At 34.5% G+C, this 24,123-nt stretch overlaps 1 protein-coding gene across 1 annotated transcript; it reads right to left on the bottom strand.

The window, feature by feature from the left end:
• Positions 1-19,031: 19,031 nt before the first annotated feature.
• Positions 19,032-20,422, bottom strand: LOC149159971 (uncharacterized). Its single transcript, XM_089433599.1, has 3 exons — positions 19,829-20,422; positions 19,302-19,673; positions 19,032-19,208 (listed from the first exon to the last, which is right to left on the bottom strand). The coding sequence occupies exons 1-3, from the start codon at positions 20,420-20,422 to the stop codon at positions 19,131-19,133; spliced, it is 1,044 nt and encodes a 347-aa protein (XP_089289725.1). The 3' UTR covers positions 19,032-19,130.
• Between the last annotated feature and the right edge of the window lie 3,701 nt (positions 20,423-24,123).

Genomic DNA, 24,123 nt, shown 5'->3' with positions numbered 1-24,123 from the left:
TGATGTGTGGCTTATATTAACACAATTTCTTTTTAAATATATGTGGTTGATCTTATTCACGATAATAGATTTTTTTTATGCTTGGTTAAATTATGTGTTAATTGGTAAGTATGTGACAAGTGGTATCAAAGCCATAGGTTGCAACACTGCAACCTTGTGGGAAATTGAAAATAACCAGTGTTCATAATGCATAGAGAGAAAGTGAGGAGTATTTGAAGCAACATGAGGAGGGGAGTTTGAACCACCCCACCTAAGGGACCCACAGTGGGACCTCAAACCAATCTGGTGATGTGGGTCCAATTAGAGGAAGGAACTACAAATTTGAATGCTATGTTGTTAGAGACCGTCCAATAGTTGCGAGATGGGATGATGAATTTAAGGGACAATAAAGAGAGATTAAGGCTAGAACAAGAAATGATCTTGAAAAGTCTCTCAGATAGAAAAAAATAGAGGAATCTAGATCCTAGTATAGATAAGGAAATAGGGAAGAGACACAATGACAACAGATAGAACATGTAGAAAGTGAAGGAGCTCGAATGGATAATGAGGAAGGGTCTGGTAACACCTCTGTTGATAGGGAGGCTAAGAGGTGGAAGATAGAATTGTAGCGGTAATTTAAAAAAAAGCCCCCATAGTTCGATGGAGAGGAAAAAGAGGTTGCAGAAGCTTGGCTGGTTAATATGAAAAAATATTTTCATATTTATGAGTATAATGATAACTTAAAAGTTGGGCTAGGGATTATCAATTGTAAGGAAAATCCACCTTATGGTGGGAGGAAATCAAAACAATGCATAGAATTGATGAGCAAGAAGTGACTTGGGACATCTTCCAAAAATATCTGAAGGATAAAAAGCTAAAAGAAAGATTCTATGATGAGAAGGTGAAAGAGCTTCATGATCAAAAATTGGGGCAGCAATCCATGGATGAGTTTGAAACCAGGTTTACCTCTCTTTTATGTTATTTCCCTTATATACGAGAAGAGAAAGCGAAGGTGCAATGTTTTATAAGCAGCCTATTGTGATACAGGAAGGAGAGGTTCGATTTTGATAATCCGAAGACAAGGGATGAGACCATTAGGAAAGCTCTTATTTTATATTAGAAGATGTAGAAAAAAGGAGAAAACAACAAAAGCTGGATGGATAAAAAGGGACAGAAAAGCTTTCTTAATCATAATATGATAGCCAAGTTTCTTGGTAATAAATATGTAGCCAGGAAGCAATTGGGAGGATGCTCAGGAAAAAGAGAGCAAAAAGCTAGATCGAATTATGATTTCAAATAGACAGAAGTACCAAATAAATTAGAATCAGAACAGCCACAAAAGCCACCCCTGTAGCGTTGGGGTTGTGGGGAACCGCGCCATTAAAAAAAATTCCCCACCAAGCTAGGATAAAACCAACTGTGAGTGTTCAAGAAGCCTCTAATATGGGAGTTGTAGCTAGAAATTTACCAAGAATTAATGTAGCTTTGAAAGATCGTCAATCAAAGTACTAACTTGTGATGGTAGAATTTGAAGGTAAGATGTCTAGTCATCCTATCTCTATTTTAATTGATCTAGGGGAAAATAATAGTTATGTCAATCCGAAGATAGTTAAGTTATATCAATGTACAAGTATTTAGTTTAAAAACTCTTGGTTAGTACAACTAGCCACTGGGGCCAAATAGAAGGTAGTCACCAAGGTGGAAAGTTTTCCTATAGAAATGGGAGGACAACAAACCAAGGTAGATTTAAATGTGTCACCTCTAGGACCTTATGGCGTGTTGATTGGGATGGATTGGTTGTAGGGGCATTGGACGTTGATAAATTGTAAAGATAACATATTAATTTCCTCATAGAAGGAAGGAATATACATCAAATTCAGGGTATTAAAAGAAATATTAACTTACAATCTATTACTACAAATCAATTGAAGAAATGTGCCCAGGAAGGTTGTCATTTTTTTGTACTACATGTGGGTTTTACCAACCACAAGGACAAAATGGCGTCTATGGAAATCATACCTATAGTTCAAAAATTTGTTGATGTATTCCTCGAAGAGATTCAGGGGTTACCAGCAAGAAGGAACATTGACATTACAAAAGAAATAATTCCTATAGAAACCCCAGTGTCAAAAGCCTCATACTGTATGAGAATCCCTAAATTAGCTAAACTTAATATGAAATTACAAGATATACTCGATAAGGGATACATTCACTTGAGTGTATCACCCTGGGGAGGACTAGTGTTGTTCGTAACGAAAACATATTGCACCTTGTGATTATGTATTGATTATAGATAGTTGAATAAATTAACTGTAAAAAATAAGTAGCCTTTGCCAAGAATAGACGATTTATTTGACCAAGCTAAGGGTGCCTCAGTCTTCTCTATGATTGACCTACGATTTTGGTATCACCAAATAAAAATTAAGGATGAGGATGTTTGTAAAACAACGTTTAGAACACATTACAGATACTATGAGTTTATTATGTTTCCCTTTAAGCTTACAAATGCTCCAACAACCTTCATGAGTTTGGTGAATGGAAAATTTCACCCCTATTTAGACAAGTTTGTTCTGATTTTATCCATGATATTATGATATATTCGAAGAACGTAGAGGAGCATAAGGAACATTTGTAAATAGTTCTACAAACTTTAAGAGAAAACGAGCTCTATGTAAATTCAGTAAATGTGACTTTTTCTAGGAGCACATACAATATCTATGACATGTAATATCTTTCGAAGGTATTATTGTTGGTCGAGAAAAAATCAGAAATGTTGTGGACATTTGGTATTTCATGGGATTAGCTAGGTATTATCATCGTTTCATTGAGGGTTTTTCCAAAATTTCTTACCACATAACATCACTACCAAAAAAGGGATAATTTTTAAGTGTGCAGTTGAATGCAAACGTAGTTTCGAACAATTGAAATACTTATTGACATCAATGTCGATGTTAAAAGTTATTGATCTAGAGAAGGAGTTTGTAGTATGCATGAATCTAGGTCAAGATGGAGTGGGAGGAGTCTTAATATAGGAGGGAAAGGTACTAATTTATGAGTCAGTTAAGTTGAAGGATCATGATCAGTGGTATTCAACTTACGATTTAGAGGTTACTGTATTAGTACACGCTTTAGCAGTGTGTTGCCATTATTTACTGGGGAAGAAATTTTAATTAATGACAGATCATAGTAGTTTAACCAGTTTCTTCAAAAAGATTAATTCGAATGCATAACAAGCCAGGTGGATTGCATTTTTGAGTGAGTTCAATTTTGATACAAGACACCATAAAGGAAAGGAGAATCGAGTAGAAGATACCTTAAGTATGAAGTTGTAGTGTGTTTATGAAATTTGGTATCACTGCATTAAATTTGATGTATTTGAAAAACTTAAAGAAATTTCTCTTGAGGACCTAGAGTATGAATTTTTATGGAAGAAAACCAAGCAAATGTAGAACTGTCGTAAGAAATTTGAATATAGTATAAATGGTAATAATCAATTGAATTACAAAGGAAGGATATATGTTCCTAATGAAATGGTTATTAGGGAGATGTTGTTGGATGAATATCACCATAGTCCCTATGTTGCTCATCTAGGGTAGAAAGTATTATTCTCTGCCATCAAGAGGGAGTATTTTTGGCCTGGTATGAGGAAATACATCACTAAGTATCTAAATAAATGTTTGGAATGCCATCGAGTAAAAGTTAAGCATCATCAACCTGCAGACTTGCTTAATCCTCTCCCTACTCTTGAATGGAAATGAGAGATGATTACGCTATATTTTATAACTTGGCTACCCAAAAGAAAAAAACAACATGACTCTATGATGGAAGTGGTATAAAAATTACGTAAAAGAGCCCAATTTACTCATGTTAAATCTACCCATAAGATGGTGGAAATTGAAGACATATTTATGAGAGAAATGTTGTGACTACATGGCATGTTGAACGTGGTGATTTCAGACAGGGAATTGAAGTTCACATCCACATTTTGGAAGGATCTCTTACAGGTATAGGTACACAAATCCAGTTTAGCACCGCATACCATCCTTAGATGGATGGTGAAACTGAATGAGTGAATCAAGTGTTGGAAGACATGTTACGGATGTATGTAATACAACAACCAACCAAGCGGGAAGAATACCTCCACTTGGTCAAATTTTCCTATAGTAATAGTTACCATGAATCATTAAAAATGATTCCCTATGAGGTACTATATGGAAGAAGATGTAAAATTCCTGCTAACTAGAGTAGTTTAGAAGATAGGATGATGTTAGGACCTCACATACTCAAGGAAATCGAGCAAGATGTTAAAAGAGTACGGAAGAATTTAAAAGCTACCCAAGATGAGCAAAACATGTATGAGAATAGGAAAAGAACTCATAAAGTGTTGGTGGGGGACAATGTTTACGTACAAATTAAACCCAAGAAAATTACGTTACAGTGGGGTGGTTGTGCTAAATTGGCACTGCACTACTGTGGACCTTTAGATATTTTGGAAAGAATAAGGTCGGTAGCCTAACAGCTTGGTCTGCCAAGATGTGTAAAGGTTCAGAATGTCTTCCATGTTTCCCTGTTAAAAAAATGTGTATGACTCTAGACACATTGTTAACTGGCAAGACATATAGGTAAGCGATGAATTAAATTTAAAAAAAAATATGTACCCAATGAATTGAGGAAATATGAACTAATCATAGTTAATGGTGGTTTAAAAGGTTGAACTAGATGGAGAGACCTTGGTAGAACCATATTGTCTCCTCGATAATAAAGAAGAAACGTTATAGAAGTGAGTTGTCACCCATGTTAAGGTGCAATGGATGCACTTTATCCTAGAGGAGGGCACCTCCGAAAATGAAAATCTTATGCTTCAAGCCTATCCTAATTTGTTCTATGGGATAGAAAACACTGAGGATGGTGTTACACCAAGGGGGGAAGATGTAACACCCTCTCGTAACATAAATTATTGTTATTTATTTTTTATTTTTTATTAATTACATGAGACAATGAGTAAGTTGGCTTGGGAATCCTTGAGGACTTTGTGAATTATTTAGTTTTACATAAATGTTATGTGAACAAAATTTGTTGGAGCTCAAGAGGGATGACCTGTAACGAATTCCAACTATTAGAAAATTATGATAGTTGCCACTCTCTCCCTGGAATAAAAGGGAAATCTCTCAGGAGATAGGGGTTCTACTTTCATGGAGTCCCAGGGCACATAAAAGAAAGAATTAGTCTGTGAAGATGGCAAGATGTTTCCTAGAGGTAAGATTTATAGACTCCCTTGAGGGAATAGGAATCATCAGAGGCAGTCTCAGAATCAAACCTAGCGGAAGCTCTAAACATTTCAAATTTTAGATATTGAGCCTTCTGCCTCCTTCCATTTGAATCCCCCGCAACCTCCAATGCATAAGGGTAATTAGGGAGCATATTGTCTGAAGTCCTAGCTGATACCTTTTTAGAATTTTTCACGATGGAATTCCTGTTTAGGTTGTTCTAAGATTGGTTTCTCTCATGAGTTACTATAAGGGGAGAGGCCATTCAATATATTCATGACATAAGCATGCAGTTCTATAGAACTAAAGAATGGGTTCCAAGGCCCAGGACTTACAATTGCCAATTATAAGCCTGAATGGGGATAAAAAGCACACAATAAGCTAGAATTACAATAAAAGTATAGCTTTAGAAATTGACACTACCATGCTCATCCTAAATTCGTAACAAAAGTTTTAAATATCTCGACTAATACAATTAAACATAGTAGTAGTAGACAATAGTGAAGGCTCCCAAAGGTTCTAAAATTCTATGGAATTTCTGGTGCCTTCGCCTATCTCTTTGAGGCAATTGGAAACAAGGTTTTGTAGCTCCAATAAAGAATCATCATCAAAAGCATTAATATCAACTTTTTTTCCTCCTCATTCTGACTTAGACTAGTGTGCTTCCTTAAGAATGTATCAACACACTGGTTCATGTACTCAGCAGCTATCTTTCTTTGGATAGGATCAATTTATTCCTCTTCACGTCTTTCGATTCATATCTTCCAAGATATCTGTGCTTTACACCTATAGGACCAACTTTAGACTTTTGTGCCATATTATCATTACCATAAACATACTCAGAATTGAGGTATAGTTGATTTGCTTTAGGAGCTCACTTTTCTTTACCAAGAGAACATAAGACAACATTACTTCCATTTTCCTCTGTCAAACACATGCTTGTCACAAAAGGTAAGTAATTTCTTATGCTTGCAGTCATGTAGTTTTGTATGAGATGATTTTCAATTAGTGTTATAACAATCAATGCAAGAACACAGTCCATTAGAGAAACAATGGAAACAATTTGCATCTCTCACAACAATTCCCTTCCTGGTGATCATTGGAATGAGCTTTGTGGCATTGTGGTAGCGCCCACAAACGTGAGGGTTCTTGGTAATTTGGATAGTTGATTTAGGCATATGTTTATAACCAAAATCTATGGCAAGCTTCTCGCTATGTTCCTTGTAGCCAAATGACACACAAAGTTATTCGATGGTCATCAATGCTTTTATTAACTAAAGCCTGGTTGTTGGAATGGAGCCATGCCTTTTAGCATTATGCTACCAACTAGAGCCTGGATGTTGGAGTGGATCCACCACTTTTAGCCTTATCAAATCTAAGGGTGAACCCATTTGTAAACAAAACTAATGTTGATCATGCTGGGAATTCGAGATTCACAAGGGCTCCCGTGGAAGCCATTGGCCTGTATCTAGGTATTGCAGCCATTACTGAAGTTGTAATTTTCTTTCTAGTATACTTCAACAGGCACCGCAGGAGAGCCAAGTTACATCATACTTCCTCGTTTGATGAACGAGATGTGGAATATAATTCTTCTTAGAGTTAATAAGAAGAACACGGTAGAGAGCAAGTGCCCAAGCACAACAATCCAGTTGTAGCTAAGTTTGTATAATCACTATCAGCTCTAAGCTACAGTGCCCAAGGATAGCTACCCCAGTTAAGAGTGTCACTACTGCTGGTGAATGGAACTCAAAATCTCAATCCCCCGAATACTAACTGTGTTGTTAGACCATCAATTTTGATTTATATCTCTACTCAATGTAGGGCCAAGGGGTTTTTAAGATGAACTCAGCACTATATTTAAGATTGGTTCATTATGGCAGAGACTATCAGTGAAGAAGAGGCACTTCCATGACACTTGATCCCAATTTTTCTTAGGCACCTTTCCATGGTGGTAGGATTTCTATGGCATCTTCCTGAAGTTTCAAATCTAATTCAGTCCTATTAGTCTACACTTTTAGTCGTGTTTTATTTTCCATTATTATAATGACAACTACCCCGGTTACAGGCTACTGCAAGAGTGTGACTACTGCTGGTGAATGTAACATGAAATCTAAGTCCCACAAATTTTCACTTTCTTGTTAGACCATTAATTCTGATATATATCATTTTTTAAATATAAGCTCAGTACTATATTTTAGATTGGTTCATTATAGCAGAAACTGTCAACGAAGAGGAGGTACATCCACGGTACTGGATCCAAATTTTTCACATGTGTTTTTCCATGGTGATAGGATTTCTATTGCATCTTGCCCTACTTTTCTACACTTTCAGTTATGCTTGATTGGCCATAATTCCATGGACATTCATGGGCTATTATTTTGATAGAGGTTAACTCCAAACTTATTTTCATGCTTTCTTTTGCCCAATTCAGTGAAAGAAAATTCTTGTGACCAAAAGGACTTGCCTCTGTAATGTCCTAGCAAGTATTTGGTTGAATGGAACAAACTTCATTGGCTTGTCCCTGACCTCTATGCAAATTATTTGTAATAGGTCACAATATATCTCAACTCATACAATATTAAAATGACAGTTTTTTGATTTATTTAGTGCTCTGTTTTTAACCTTGAATGTAGTCATATTTCATTTCTCAACATTAATAATAATAATTCAATTTTAAGATCACCCTCATGCCAGACATCAAGCAATTACTACATGAAACCTTCCTGACACCAAATTGTTGTATGAGACTAAAGTCTCCAGTGATATACATACTCTACCACTTCCAGATTTGAATATGAAATTTCATCTCATTATAGCTTAAAAATATATAATTTTTAATGTCAAATCAATCTTGACACCCGACACATAACAAAAAGATAACTGAAGCTAGTTCTGCTAAAACTCAGAAATTCAATCGTGCATACTATTAATTCCAATTTATTATTTGAATTCATGCCTTAAGTGGTGCATCTGTAGAATGTGCTTCATCTGCATCTGACTCACTACCTGAGGAACTTTGGGAATTACAATCCCCTAAATTCTAACTTTGTTGTTATACCATAAGTTTCAATTTATATCTCTGCTCAATGTAGGGCCAAGAGGGTTTTAAAGATGAACTCAGTACTATATTTTAGACTAGTTCATTATGGCAGAGACTATTAGCGAAGAAGAGGCACTTCTGGGATAGTTGATCAAAATTTTTCATAGGTGCCTTTCCATGTTGGTAGGATTTCTATTGCATCTTCTTGAAGTTTCAAATCTAATTCATTCATATTAGTATACACTTTCAGTTACTTTTGAATTGCCATTATTCCAAAGACAGATGCCCCAGCTACTGGCTATCGCTAGAGTGTCACTACTGCTGGTGAATAAAACTCGAAATCTGAGCCCCACAAATTTTCACTTTGTTGTTAGACCATTAATTCTGATCTATATCAGTTTTTAAATATAAGCTCAGTACTATATTTTAGATTGTTTCATTATAGCAAAGACTGTCAGCAAAGAGGAGGCAAGAGGAAGCACATCTAGGGTACTCGATCCCAATTTTTCACAGGGACTTTTCCATGGTTCTAGGATTTTATTGCATCTTGCCCCATTTGTATACACTTTCAGTTATGCTTGATTGGCCATAATTCCATGGAAATTTATGGGTTGTTATTTTGAATGAGGTAAACTCCAAACTTATTTTCATGCTTTCTTCTGCCAAAGTCGGTGAAAGAAAATTCTTGTGACTGAAATGACTTGCCTCTCTAGTGTCCTAGCAAGTGTTTGGTTGAGTGGAACAAACTTTATTGTCTTTTCCCTGCCTTCTATGCAAGTATTTGGTCGAATGGAGCAAGATTTACAAACTTTTCCCTGCCCTCTATGCAAATTATTTGTAACAGGTCACAATATATCTCAACTCATAAAAGATTAAAATGACAGTTTTCTGATTTATTTATTGCTCTATTTTTAACCTTGAATATAGTCATATTTCATTTCTCACCATTCACAATAATAATTCAATTTTAACATTATCCTCATGCCAGACATCAACAATTGTTGTATGAGACTAGCCTGACACCAAATTGTTGTACAAAACTAAATTCTTCAATGATATACATACCCTACCACTTCTGAATTTGAATATGAACATTTTCATCTGATTATAGCTTAAAAATATGTAATTAAAACTTTTTCATCTGATTACAGCTTAATAATATGTAATTTTTAATGTCAAATCAATCTTCACACCCGACACAACAAAAAAATAATTGAAGCTAGTTTTGCTAAAACTCACCAATTCAACCGTGCATACTACTAATTCCAGTTTATTATTTGAATTCATACCTTAATTGGTGCATCTGTAGAATGTACTTCATTTGCATCTGACTCACTACCTGAGGAACTTCGGGAATTAGAAATTGATAAAAAATAATGACCAAAGTAAATGAATGAAGTCTAACACAAAATACCACTTGAGAAACATCAAAAGGCCCAACTCCTGTCCAAATACAATAGCACTAGAGGAAGATCTAGAATCACTGCTTGAGCTACTTGAGGTACTACATTTGATGCTAACTTTTGTTGTATATTTCTCAATAGCAACACTAGGGAAGTTCGTTGCAGGCATCTCATCCCTACCAACATCAACAGATTCATCACCAGGGTCACAACGTACACATGTACATCTTCTTAACATGAACAACAGTAATGAAATGCAGAAATTCCATCTAAAAAGAATAAATATAAACTTGAAATTCTGGCTAGAATAAAGAGTAAACCTTGTTGGACTACGTTTGTGGGTTGACTCTCTAATTGTGATACAAACTTAGCATTCACATGTTGCTATAGAAAATGTCAGTGGCTCTTGTAAGGACAAACAAACCAAATATAGTTGAATATTGAAAAGAACCTAATGACGATATGATCATTCTTGACTACATTTAAAATATAAGATAGTCATAAATTAGAATAGAATCTAGTAAAAAGGAATGACCAAAGTAAATGAATGAACTCTAATAGAGATTACCACTTGAATAGAATCTGATAAAAAAGAATGACCAAAGTAGATGAATGAATTCTAATACATAATACCACTTGAGAAACATCAAAAGGCCTAGTTCCTGTTGAGATTGGTTCATTATAGTAGAGACTTTCAACGAAGAGGAGGCAAGACGAGGCACATCCAAGGTACTGGATGCTAGGTTTTCTATTGCATCTTGCCCTATTTGTCTACACTTTCAGTTATGCTTGATTGGCCATAATTCCATGGAAATTTATGGGCTATTATTTCTAATGAGCTTAACTCCAAACTTATTTTCATGCTTTCTTTTGCCCAAGTATTTGGTTGAATGGAGCAAGCTTTACAAGCTTGTCCTTGCCCTCTATGCAAATTATTTGTAACAGGTCACAATATATCTTAACTCATAAAATATTAAAATGACAGTTTTCTGATTTATTTAGTGATCTGCTTTTAACCTTGAATGTAGTCATATTTCATTTCTCAACACTAATAATAATAATTCAATTTTAAGATAACCCTCACATGAGACATCAAGCAATTGTTGTATGAGACCGACCTGACACCAAATTACTATACAAGACTAAAGTCTCCAGATACACATACTCTACTACTTCTAGATTTGAATATGAACTTTTCCATATGATTATAGCTTAAAAATATATAATTTTTAATGTCAAATCAATCTTGACACCCGACATGTAACAAAAAAATAACTAAAGCTAGTTCTACTAAAACTCAGAAATTCAATCGTGCATACTATTAATTCCAATTTATTATTTGAATTCGTACCTTAAGTGGTGCATTTGTAGAATTTTCTCCATCTGCATCTGATTCACTGCTGAGGAACTTCGGGAATTAGAGTCCCCCAAATTCTAACTTTGTGTTAGACCATCAATTTTGATTTATGTCTCTGCTTAATGTAGGGCTAAGAGGGTTTTGAAGATGCTCAGTACTATATTTTAGATTTGTTCATTATGGCAAAGACTATCAGTGAGGAAGAGGCACTTCCATGACACTTGATCCTAATTTTTCTTAGGCACCTTTCCATGTTGTTAGGATAATTAGGGAGCATGTTGTATGAAGTCCTAGTTGATACCTTTTTAGATTTTTTCATGATGGAATTCTTGTTGAGGTTGTTTTGAAGTTGGTGCCACTCACAAGTTACTATAAGGAGAGAGGCCAATCAGTGTATGAGTCAGGGCTTTCTCTTCTGTTAGAAGAAAGAAACCCTCACCAAATGTAAAAACCGTCACCAATCGTTCCAAAAGTGAAGCCGAGTACTCCTATGGGTAGAATAGAGCGTATGAGTGCCTAGTTAATGTTCTTGAAATCAAGGGTTGTTTCTTGATATTGGTGGCTCCGCGGGCCAAGCTGAGGCACCTCCTCATGCATTTTACATGAAGCCATTTTATCAGATACTGGGTTGTGTTCCATTGCTCGGCCTCTGCCCCTCATCTCTCTACCCAACCTGTGCTGCTCATATCAGCAACCCATTTCATTAGGTTAACTTTTTCACTATCAATTTGGTAACACAAACAGTTATTATATGAAACTATATCAATCTGACGGTACACCATTCTCCAATCGTCTAACACTTGATTCGACGGTGTAGAACAATGAAGAGTGGCAGATAGGAGAGTTGATTTAAGAGGGGAACGCCTTACGATGTAATTAGTAATAATCATCATATGTATATTGTTTTGGTAGCATTCAATAGTATATGCTTAATAGGAATTTTTATATCGGTTTTGTGTTTGGAATCTAAAAATTGGTGTTTGGAATTTAAAAATGGTAACCATATATATTGTTAAAACAGCATTATGGATAGGTAAAAAATAATTTATAAGGTTGAGGAGAAGTATTATTAATAGAATTTTATGGTATCTAAAAACAATTTATAGTGACAAGAGTTGATTGAAAAGTATATGAAAAAAATCGTTAACATTTATGAGTGGGAATATCTATTATATGATATTATAAAAGGTGGCCAATAAACTCTTTTACAGTGCTTCTATAATTTGTTTAAAAATAATTTGCTAGGTGCATCTTCAATCCTTTTACCAAAAGTGACAATTATTAATCATCAACTAAACCTCAAACTTTAAAGATGCAATAATACTTACATTATGATTTCATTATGATTTTTTTAATATTTCTTAAGAAAACTAATAATCATCACCAAATCTTTAATTTGTAATCACAAAGTTTTCACAATAATGCTTAGTGATTATTGTCAATAATTATTAGTAAATAAATTTCATTGAAACAAAAAATCTCCATTCATTTCCATTACTAAATAACTATGTATATATACAAAAAATTGTACATCAAAACTTTATAGCTTGATTAGGCACATATAAATGTTTGTCACAAAAAATTATTAGTGTTGACTAATTAAAATCCCACAAACCATTGCGATTCTCTATCATCACTACACCCAACAAGCTATCTCATAACTAAAATTACTCATTAAATATGTTATATATATAAAAAAAAAAATACCTTATAAGTTAGACCCCTCCCAAGAGGAAATTTATGGGCGATAAATTAGCATGTGTTTTCAAATTATAGCTTTTAAACTCCAACTAATATTCACTACATAAAATTACACATCATTAGAATGACATGTTTCTTCTCCCTCTTTGTTTTATAACACACGGAAACCCACCTAAATATAAATAATTGAAGAATATCCTTCCTTGACTGTGGTTGGTAGGTTATTTCTTAGATCATCTCAATGAGAAGTGTAATTATCATGGCATATGTGGTATCCATTGGTTTGATACATATAAAACTTGGGTTGTTGTATGACATTGCTTTTTTGCAAATAACATGGCTATATATGTGGTCTTAAACTTTATGATATGGCTTAGGGTTTATCCGAAAGGTTTTGTTAGATATAAGCTATGATGGTTAACTACCATCATGAGGCATGTCATATGTACATATGTGAATAATTTTTGAAAGCTTATACTATATGGTTTGGATGAGTGCATGTATACACATGGTATACATTATGAATAAAACTTGACATTGTGAATTAATATATCACTCGTGGCACAAGCTTGCAGTGTTATTAGATAAAAGGATTAATGTTTTTTGTGGAAATAATCTCCTATAAATTTTATGGTTGATATGATCTATATTTTTGAACAATAAAACACATCAGCATGCTTAAACAAATTATAATATATATGTGAATCTATCGGCTAGAATATATGGGTCACTGACAGAAATTGGTTAATGTGGTTTTGATTACATTTACGTAAAATGGTCATAGTTGTGTCATTTAATGGGAAATGGCCTCCATAAGGCTTGACACTTTTATTATGCATTGTATTTATGATTGGCGGTGTTGTTGATCTCGTACTAAATTTGGTTGACATGTTGGAGTTACTTTGACATATATGTGCCCATTATTTAAAACTCTTATTTGTCTAGCTTGCTATACCTACGACAACTCACCCTGAATCATGACAAGTGAGTTGGGTTGACACATTCCACTGGGTTATGCTTTAATCATTGAACAAGCTAGCATGTTAAACCCTATGTCTCACTAACTCCACCACTCACTACTGCATTTACTCCCCATCATCTTCACCACCTCGAGCCATGAAATTCACTTCTTGTTGTCCTTTAGTTGTGAAGGGTTTCATTCCTTCTATTATCACTCATTCTAGACCCTGCACTAGAATTTAGTGACAGGGTTGCTCCTTAGATTGTCATTTTCTTCTACTTTCAGACATTATTTTTCAACAAGTATGTTTTGAACTTGTTTTCTTTCATTAGCAATATGAACTTCTCTTAGTTTTTTCTCCCTATTTTCCCTGCCTAGTAATGGTGTGTGTTAACGTCTATATATGTATAAAGTGGTAACAATATTTGTCCCATAAATGTGCAAAAAGTGTTGCACCGAATGTCATTTGGGTTCTTGCACAAAGTTATTTTTGTTAACTCCTTCACCATCCTATAGTCATTCCCCAATGCACTATGACCTGAAGCCCTTAAAGTCTATTAAGCCTTGGGCATACATCGCGTGGCATAAAAAAAAATTGACTTATTCATGACCACTAATGGTTATTGTAATAAACTTGACATTATTTGTTTAGTTACTAACTTAATAAATTAAAATCCCCTATCGTTATTGATAGTTATTATTACATTCCGTGGGGAATTTGTTTGGAAATGTCAATTACTCAATCAATGGTTCGTAAAATGATTTCGTTTTCATATGTTTTATTTAGTTACTGACTTAATAAATTAAAATCCCCCAATCGTTATTATTACCTTCCTTTGGGAATTTGTTTGGAAATATCAATTACTCAATCAATGGTTCGTGAAATGATTTCGTTTTCATCAAAAATTGAGTCTATTCGCTTGTTATTACCTTTGACACCAATTAGAGAGCGTCGTACTTTCACTTTTACGATTTTATATTAAAAGCCTAAACAAACCTTAAACTAATATATTATTGCCAAACCTTAAACTAATCTATTATTGCAAGTGGGAGCTCTTAAGGAGCGTCGTCACTTTCACTTTTACGATTTTATATTAAAAGCCTAAACAAACCTTAAACTAATATATTATTGCCAAACCTTAAACTAATCTATTATTGCATGTGGGAGCTCTTAAGGTTTTAGGGATTTGGGAAAAAAACATTAAACTAATCTATTATTGCGTGTGGGAGCTCTTAAGGTTTTAGGGATTTGGTAAAAAAACCCATGCCAAGGTCGTTCATAGGAAAACCTTCAATTCTTACCTTCAATTCTTAAGTTGAGCCATTTTTTTGACACATAAATTGCAGGACCTATCTCCGTACCAACACAATTTCTCTTTTATACAATGATACATCTCCAAATCTATGCTACGGTACTATATTCCAACCAATCATTTGTCACTATGGGACTAAGTCCTTTTGGTTATTCGGTTTACTTTTTGAAGGTGTTATGTGTGTGGGCACCTGTGTTCTTTTAACTAGCCGGTCCAACCTCCTTACTGTTATCTACGTTAGGTCTTATATTAATTCGAAAGTGATTCTTGCGAGTCCTCATAATATCGTATCACTGCTTATTACTTGTTCTTCACTTAAATAGTGTTGGCCCAAGTGTATCTTTCTGGTTATGCTACTATTTAATAAGGCTTTTGTTTTTACATTGAGATTCAAGATGATTTGAATCAATAGAGTTTTTGAGTATTTATATGTTTTTTCTCTACATCACACAGAGATTTTTTGGCTTTTACCTTTGCAATCTTTGTTGCATTTTTTTTCATCTATATGCATCCTTGCATAATGGGTTTCAATTTTATGGTCTTGAAGTCTTGGTCATCTACCCTCAAATTTGGGGCTTACTCAAAAAATTGTGCCACATCTTAGTGTTGCATGTCACTTCCTTTTGCACCAAATCCTTCTTCCAAGATCTTTCATGCTTCATTAGAAGATGTAGATTTTTCTACGTTGCACATAACCATTCCATTCATTGTTTTTAGAATGAAACTCAACCCTAGGGAATCAGTAAACATAGGAGGTGGTATCACATGCATGATACACCAATCAAACTAGATTTCTTCTTTGTCTTCTGCTAGACTTCTTAGTTTCTAGTTTGCTGCCTCAATCTCTTTAAACACCATAACAATCTTTGCCTCTTCTTTTCATTCATTTTCTTAATCTTCTTCAATCCCACTTTGCGACCCATCAATATTATCTTTACTCTCTTATAGCTGCGTCCTTGATTGCATAAGACTATTTTCCATATGTCCCCAAAATATATATATAATTATATATAATTTTTAATATCTCTCAATTACATAAGACTATTTTCCATATGTCCCCAAAATATATATATATATATAATATCCCTAGTTGTAAAACACAATCTTCAACTAAAACAACATTTTATTTTATTTTATTTTTATTTTATTTATTTATTTATTTATTTATTTTACTAAACTAACCCTTTGTAAATACATAAAGTGGTTCAATAAGAACATTTTATTTTAACTTTATAAAAAATATTACAAAAACACTTTATCAAAGCACCTTTTAATAAAGGAGCTCATTTATAAAGCTTTGTAACTCGTAAAATAATGAAATAAAAGTAGCTCATTTATAAAGCTTTGTAACTAGTAAAATAATGAAATCTTTGAATAACCTCTAACGCACTTCATCCAACGTGGCTTTCTTTAAAAACAACTTCGCAAATAATTTTTTCCAACAATTCAAACCTTATCCTGTGTTAACAACACTTGTGTTCCACGGTGACATGATGAGAAACCTTTCATACTTCCAACTGCTCGCTCACTTTTCAACACTCACGGCAGGGTAGACTTTCGACCCCAAAATAACCTGCGGCTGAAGAGATGTGCCTCTCTTTAATTAGCAACGGGACTCACTTCCTCGAGTACGTGATCATGGTTGTTCACGGCAGCCGCAGAAAGACTTCGACTGTTGCCTGTGGCCTATGCTAGCCACGTTGTGGATACCCAATCTATATCTTCTAGCTTTGTGATTTTAGCTCTGTTGGAAAGAGAACACAATAATTAACTCGCAAAAACCACAAGAGCGGTTGCTTTTTTTGATTGATTACATAAATTTGATTTTTACAATAAATTAAATTTTGTGAGATGTATTTATATTTTTTTTGAAGGAGCTACTCATTCAAAATTATTCCATATATACACTTTTTTAATTTGATTTTTCCCAAAATATAACTTAATTTAAACTCAATGCATTTGAATTAACTCACTCTCCTAAATTTAACCAACTTTAACATGCTGGAATAATTATAATTTCTAATAACAATGACCTAAATGCCGGAACCAAATTTTCCAACCCTGATTGTCAAATGCTTCTCCCATACAATGGAGGATGAGCCTGCGAAGCTTGCAGGTTTTCATAAACACATGAGCGGTGCAAAATGGTTTAGCAGTGGGTTTAGTTCATATGTTTTCTTTCCGAGCTCTATTAGCTTATTTTCTTTACTTCATATGTTTTCTTTCGGATCTCTATTAGCTTATCTTGGAAATAAGAAATGTATTTAGTGGCTTCCATCAGTTTCGTCCAAATGTGTATTTTGTCTTACAAAAATAACAAACGCAATTGAAATCATTGACCCTTTTCTTTTTCTTTAAACACTTGGGTTTCATATTAAAAAATTGGCAAATAAAAGTAATTGCCCTGCCACGTTTCTTTTTAATATTTTTATTTATATCACTCAGATAAAGAGAACTCAGATCCTTCCTCTTAATCTGTTTTTTAGTTTATCAATTATTGGTTTCTTTCTTTGTTTTTTTATATATTTTGCATTTTGAATTTACAAGCACCTTCTTGTTTGTTTCTCTTAAACAGGTACAACAAAAATTTGGATATGGTCACATTTTTGTAGTACTGGGCCAAAAAAAACCTTTTAACACTTTTATGCACTTTCTTGTTTGTTTCTCTTAAACAGGTACAACAAAAATTTGGATATGGTCACATTTTTGTAGTACTTGGCCAAAAAAAACCTTTTAACACTTTTATGTAACATTTTTCTTAGAATGAAATACAAATATTTATTTTACAAAAGAATACAGTAAAATAAATTTATTTTTAAAATATAAATATAAAATAAAATATTCCTTGTAAATTAATTTTTTTATATTTTAAAATTTTTTGAGTCAATATTGCTCGAAAATCTCTAAAGATTTGTTGAATCAAAAATTTAAGCTATGTACTCAGCACAATTTATGTGCTCAAATAATTCTTCAATGTGTTAAAACAAATCAAATATTTTAAACCGTAAAAGAAAACAATCATAACAAAAATATTATTAACAAAATAAAACAAAAACTTAAAACAATTAAACTGACATATTTTTAATAACTAAAGAGTATAAACTTTTTAGCAATTTCACAAAATACAATAAAATAAAATAAACCTGCTGACACTTCACCCAATTTTTTTTGTAAATGTGAAAATAACATCCAAACATATTAATAGTTTACATAATTTTATTTTTTTTAAATGAAAATTCTCCATAAATTGCCATGCCAAAGAAAGTTCTCACACAAAAGTTTCTTTTGATACTCTTTGTTCTCACACAAAAGTTTCTTTTGATACTCTTCCTAACCAAACAGGATTCAAAATACAAAAATAGTAAAAAATGCCTTATTCTTACTTAGTTAAGAAACTTTGCATACTCTTAGTAACAAAACAGGATTCAAAATACAAAACTTATAAAAAGTACTTGTTCTCATTTATTTAAGCATGTGACCTTTCAAAATACAAAACTTATAACAAATGTTTATTCTCATTTATTTAAGCATGGGAACGAAGACATACACAGAAGCTTTATGCTTAGGCATTTCATAAGGCAGAGAATATAATGTCTACTCCTACATAGTGGAAAGAGTGCTTATATTTATTTATAGAAGATAAGAAGAATAACGGAGAAAAATGAAAAGAGAAATCCTATGACCGCAATAGACCGACCAAAAGAAAAACTGCTCCCACAGAGAGGAAAAAGTGCTTATGGCAGAGAATATAATTTCTACTCCTACATAGTGGAAAGAGTGCTTATATTTATTTATAGAAGATAAGAAGAATAACAGAGAAAATTGAAAAGAGAATTCCTATGGCCGCAATAGACCAACCAAAAAAAACTGCTCCCACAGAGAGGAAAAAGTGCTTATATTTATTTAGACAAGTTTGTTTTAAGTCTGTTACAGTAGTCTTAAATTTACAGTAGTCTCGAACAGCCTTGTTCGAGAAGTGAATATCCATTTCAACAGATTTATGCAGCCAGAAGAAAAGTGAACTATATATGCAGCCACAAGAATATCCATTTCAACAGAAATATGCAGCCAGAAGAAGAGTAAACTATACATTACTTTATCATGGAATCTTATGGAAGATTTCCATTCATCAAATGATCAATTCTCCCGTGTAGGACAGCGCTATCAAATTGGCGAAAATCTGAGAGCTGCAAGGTTAAGAAGTAGAAACGTTAAACTACCCTGAGAAAAAAAATCAGATAAACATCCAGAGTCAATGGTTTAATACAATAATACATTACCTTTGACTGAATGCTATAAAAGACCCTATCATTTATAGCAGAAACAGTAGCATCAACGACTTCAAGTCCGGCTTCTTGCAAAACCATTAGCAGAATAGACAACTCAATCTGGTTTTTGAAAGTGTTTACGGTGACTTGAATGCCTGGACCAAATTTGCCAACCCTAATTGTCTGATGTTTTTCCGGTTCAATGGGGGCTCGAGCCTGGGAAGCTTGTAGGTTTTTATAAACACATGAGCTGGTGGAAAATGGTTTAACAGTGGCCATGAATTTTAGCTCATCTCTTTTCTTTCCGACCTCTATTACCTTGTCTTGTAAATGAGAAATATATTTAATGGCTTCCAGCAGTTTGTCCGGTAATGTGTATTTTGTCTACACACATAACAATAACAAATAAAATCATTGCCCGTTTTGTTTTGCTGTAAACACTTTTATTAATATGTTTCATCTTAAAAAATGGCAAATACAAGTAAAGCCACTGCCTCTTTTCTTTTGCTTTTAATACTTTTATTTATAGAAAACCTAACCTTGCGGTACTCCTCGGGGAGTAGCGATATCAGTGTTGAACAAAGCGCTTTCATCTTATTTCGCCTCTGCCTTTCCACCAGTTTCTGAACATTCCCAACACGTACCCTGCTGGCCTCATGATCATCATCACCACCACCTCCTCCCGCTGCTTTCTTCTTTCGATGGATCCGCGTCGGTGGCAAACTAGGGTTGCTGGTATCCAGCAAAGAATTCGCTGCCGAGTTACAGGTTAGAATTTGAGTGGGATCGCCAAAGTTGGCTACGAATTTTGGCCAATATTGAGTGAGCGCCTGTGAAGCATCATCCTCGGGAGTCTGATCAAGCTGCACCACCGGCCCTAAAGAAGCTGTTCCGAGCAGGCCGGAATCATGCGGCTTTTCGGTGGATAGAGCATCAAGTATTACCACTGCAGGGGCATCGGCATCAATACAAGTTCCGGGTTCCAGAAAATTCATCGATTGGGTCTGCGTTTGCATGTGAATGCCTACATTAGTATCAATATGAGGAAGACACGCTGCTGCTTGAGAGTAAGATGATGAACACGGCTCGTATGCACATTTACAGGAATAGCTTCTCCTCCACCAATCTTCCATTCTCAACTCTCCCCGCCGCAGCCAGATAAATGAAGAGGACTGAGGATCGGTTACCAAACAAAAAATCAGAATTTTCAACTCTCTGTTCCAGTCAGATGTATTCCTTGCCAGAGGAAGGCTGTTCTTTCCGTTCAGATTTGAGGGACACGTAAAAGTAAATCATTATTGTTGAATTTTACTGTAGGATAAAAACGTTTATTTTAGACTTTTAGATAAAAAATTAATTCGTTTTGCATGCGTTTCTGGGGGTAAAGTTTTGGGTATTTCATACGATGGATAAACAATTCTTCCTGGTTTCTTTTATTTTTCTCACATTTTGAAACACCTTAAAACCCTACGGTATCATTTCTAAAGTTTTTGTTTTACCAAATTTCAACGAAAATATGATTTTCCAGCATATAGAGTAAACAAGTTACTGTTTCTTTGTGATTACGATGAGCTGGTAACCCGCAAAAGGAATAGATTAGGGAATTTGTTCCACTATTGGAAAAGGAATAGACGAAGGAACCTCATCCCTGCACATGTTCTAACCCTACTTAGAAAGCTATCTAAATTTTTAGGTTTGGAGGGAAAGAATGATTCGGAACGTATTATTTTGGGCGAGTCATATAATGTTGCCCTTTAAATTATATAACTTAAAGTAGATGGACCATATTTTTTAAAATATATGATTCCGTAAATCATGTGTCAAGCTGTAAACCTCGTGAAAACATACATTGACCATTCATATGCGCATCATACCATTTATAGCTAAAAACATTTTTTGAAGGATACCGCTAAGACATTTTTTGAAAGATACACATGCTTGATGATAATTTTTATGGTTTTAATTTAGGTCACTATTATAATTATTTAAAGTAGACGGGACAAATATCACATTATATTAATATTTTTTAAAATATATTATTCCTTAAATCAAGTGTCAAGCTGTAAACCTTGTTAAAAAATACTTCGACCATTCATATTCATATGCGCATCATTTTTTTTTGAAAGATACACATGCTTGATGTTAATGTTTATGATTTTAATTTAGTTCACTATTATAATTATTTAAATTATGTTTCGTAAGTAATGATATGGACAATTGTTGATTTCTTTTCAATATAAATTGCAATGAATACTGTTTGAATGTTTTTGTTGTAATAAAGGTTAAAAAATTATTTAAAAAATGTTTTATTCATCCAAACATAATTGATAAGAAAATTAATAAATTTGAAATCTACTCAAAATAAGAGAAAATTAAAATGAGTGGATTGTATCAATAGAATAAAATTATGAATATGATAAGAAGAGTTGTATTAAAAGAGATAAGAGTTATTGGAAAATGGGGAAATGCCAAAAATGAGATAAATATTTGAAGTGATTGGACATTTATTTATAGTATTAATTATTTATAAAGCCATGTTCTAATGTCACTTATCTCTAATCATATACATAGCTATGTCATTTATCATTATTCTTAATATATATTTAAAACTAATATTTTTCAAACGAATGTAAATAGTTATAACAATTTTAATATTATTTTCTCATTTAAAAATGACCATGAAAATATTTCTAGCTTATTAAGTCACTACCACACATATCAATATTTTCATTATTTAGTAATCGAGCCCTGCTCTATTGGAGTTTGCCCCCTCGAAGAGGGAAGTGAACATTACTTTCCTTTCTAAATAATAAAATACATGCTGTTATTTCTCATTGTTCTATGTTCTAGATTATAATTCTTCACACATTTGGTATTCTAGTATCTTCTCGTAGGCCAAGAGCATAACAAGTGGTATCATAGCACTTTCCAAGGCTGCTGGGATCTCCATTTTTAGCATAATTTTCTTTTTTGGCTAGAGATGTGTTCCGCCATCTTTAAACCACGGGATTTGTCATTGAGCGCATAAACATGCAAATTTGGGGAGGCATGCACGCAGGAAATACAAGAGGTGGTCATCCTTCTTGGACTCCCTTATAACCCTTGTGGGTACCCCTTTGAGTAGTAGCGCATTAGATAGAACCGTGCACGGACTATCTTCCACGTACCCTCTGGGTATATTGGAAGCCCCCTAGGGTCACCTGAAACCTCGTCGTAGATAAACCGTTAATCATCTTGCTGCTACAGTACACTGATAACAACACTCGGGGAGATTATTCGCGCGTATGATAGGGTAGTCGGGTAGTACAGCTAAGGGTACAGTTGATCCTCCTTAGTTAGTGCCCTGAAATATTGGGCCGAGTACTACTGTTGGACCCTTATGTATATTGCGATCTGTAGCACCTGACACTCCTTGAGACCATAGTTCCCTTATCTCTCTACAAATCGCTCATCATCTTCTTTGGCATATCAGATCTAGCAACTTGGGTTTTGTTGCAGCCGCAACAATCAGATCCGCCATTCAGATCTAGCAACGAGAGTTCGGTCACTGCCACATTCCTACTCACACTCTGTAGTTGAGGGTTTCACAGACAGATCTGACTATTTGTGCAGGGAAGCTTGTGGCTCCTATACCTTGGGGTGATTCTCACAAGACATTGGTCATGTTAACTTTTCTCATAATTGGCTATTGTAGTATTCCCAAGCGAGGAGTAAAACTTCGTTCGGAGTAAACAAAAAGAAAAGTTGGAGGCCCTCCCGAGACGCTTATAGGAGACTTAGCCCATAAGAATTAGGACAACGGGCAGAGCAAGGTGGTACCATTCACTTTTCGGCTTCAAATTTTCGGGTGGTCCCAATTTTTTTTTCACAATAACAACAAGTGCATTGGATCTATACATGGTACAAACCAGAGCTCAAGCTATGGCGAATGAGAAGATAGACACCCTTGAACAAAAGTTGGAGGACTTAACGAAGCAAGTCCAGTCCTTAAATGACGTAATCACAAAGGGCAAGTAAGGGTTACAATTGGAGGCATATGCTTTTAATGAAAACCATGAGGACGAATCTAGCAATTCTGTTCACCCTTATGGAAACCACCAACAGTCCCACCCTTGACCACCCAAGTTGGACATGTATAAAGTTGATGGCTCTCATCCGGCCATTGGCTATCAGAAATGGAGCAATATTTCACATTGAATCACATCAGAGATTATGAGACTAAGCTAAGTGTGGGCAGCCTTTACTTGGACCAAGAAACATGGCAATGGTGGTAGTGGCATTAATGATGCTATGCAAGGCCAATGACTTGGCATAATTCTCAAAAGCCCTTTCTGATTGCTTTGAACATGAATCTAACTTTTTGGGTTGTCTTACTAAGCTCAGATAGATAGGCACAGTACAAGAATATATTAAAGCCTTTGAAGCATTAGCCTTCCACACAGGAGGTCTAGCAGATGAATTCTACTTGGAATGTTTTATCAGTGGTCTCAAAGATGCCATACAAGCCCATGTCTGGATGCACTACCCAACCACATGGCTAGCAGCTTGCACGATGGCTCATGAAGTGGAATGCGTGTTAGCGGCCCAGTTGCCTCGTCCAAATTTCATAGCCAAGGGACACCCCACCCAGGCTCCGAGCACTACCCAAACACTTAAGGTTCAAAAGGTGTCACCAACAGAAATGGCGGAAAGAAGAAAACAAGCATTGTGTTACTACTATGGTGACAAATACTCCCCAGGGCATAAATGCAAGGAACCCAAATTATTTCAAATTGATGCTACTGAGGAATCCCCACCCTTTGAGGAACTAGAGGAGGAAGATGAGGACAACTAG

The sequence above is a fragment of the Pinus tabuliformis genome, chromosome 5_2, assembly GCF_031772625.1.
Source record: "Pinus tabuliformis cultivar Carrire ecotype Pingquan chromosome 5_2, CPIR1, whole genome shotgun sequence".
NCBI lineage: Eukaryota > Viridiplantae > Streptophyta > Pinopsida > Pinales > Pinaceae > Pinus > Pinus tabuliformis.
This window is presented reverse-complemented; position numbering and strand designations above follow the sequence as displayed.

What these genes read in the sequence shown, in the direction of transcription:
- LOC149159971 (XM_089433599.1), bottom strand. Translation starts at nt 20,422, where the DNA reads ATGGAAGATTGGTGGAGGAGAAGCTATTCCTGTAAATGTGCATACGAG. An exon ending in TCCCCGAGGAGTACCGCAAG is followed by an intron (nt 19,674 to 19,828) that starts GTTAGGTTTTCT and finishes TTATGTGTGTAG; the next exon opens with ACAAAATACACATTACCGGA. An exon ending in TTTATAGCATTCAGTCAAAG is followed by an intron (nt 19,209 to 19,301) that starts GTAATGTATTAT and finishes TTAACCTTGCAG; the next exon opens with CTCTCAGATTTTCGCCAATT.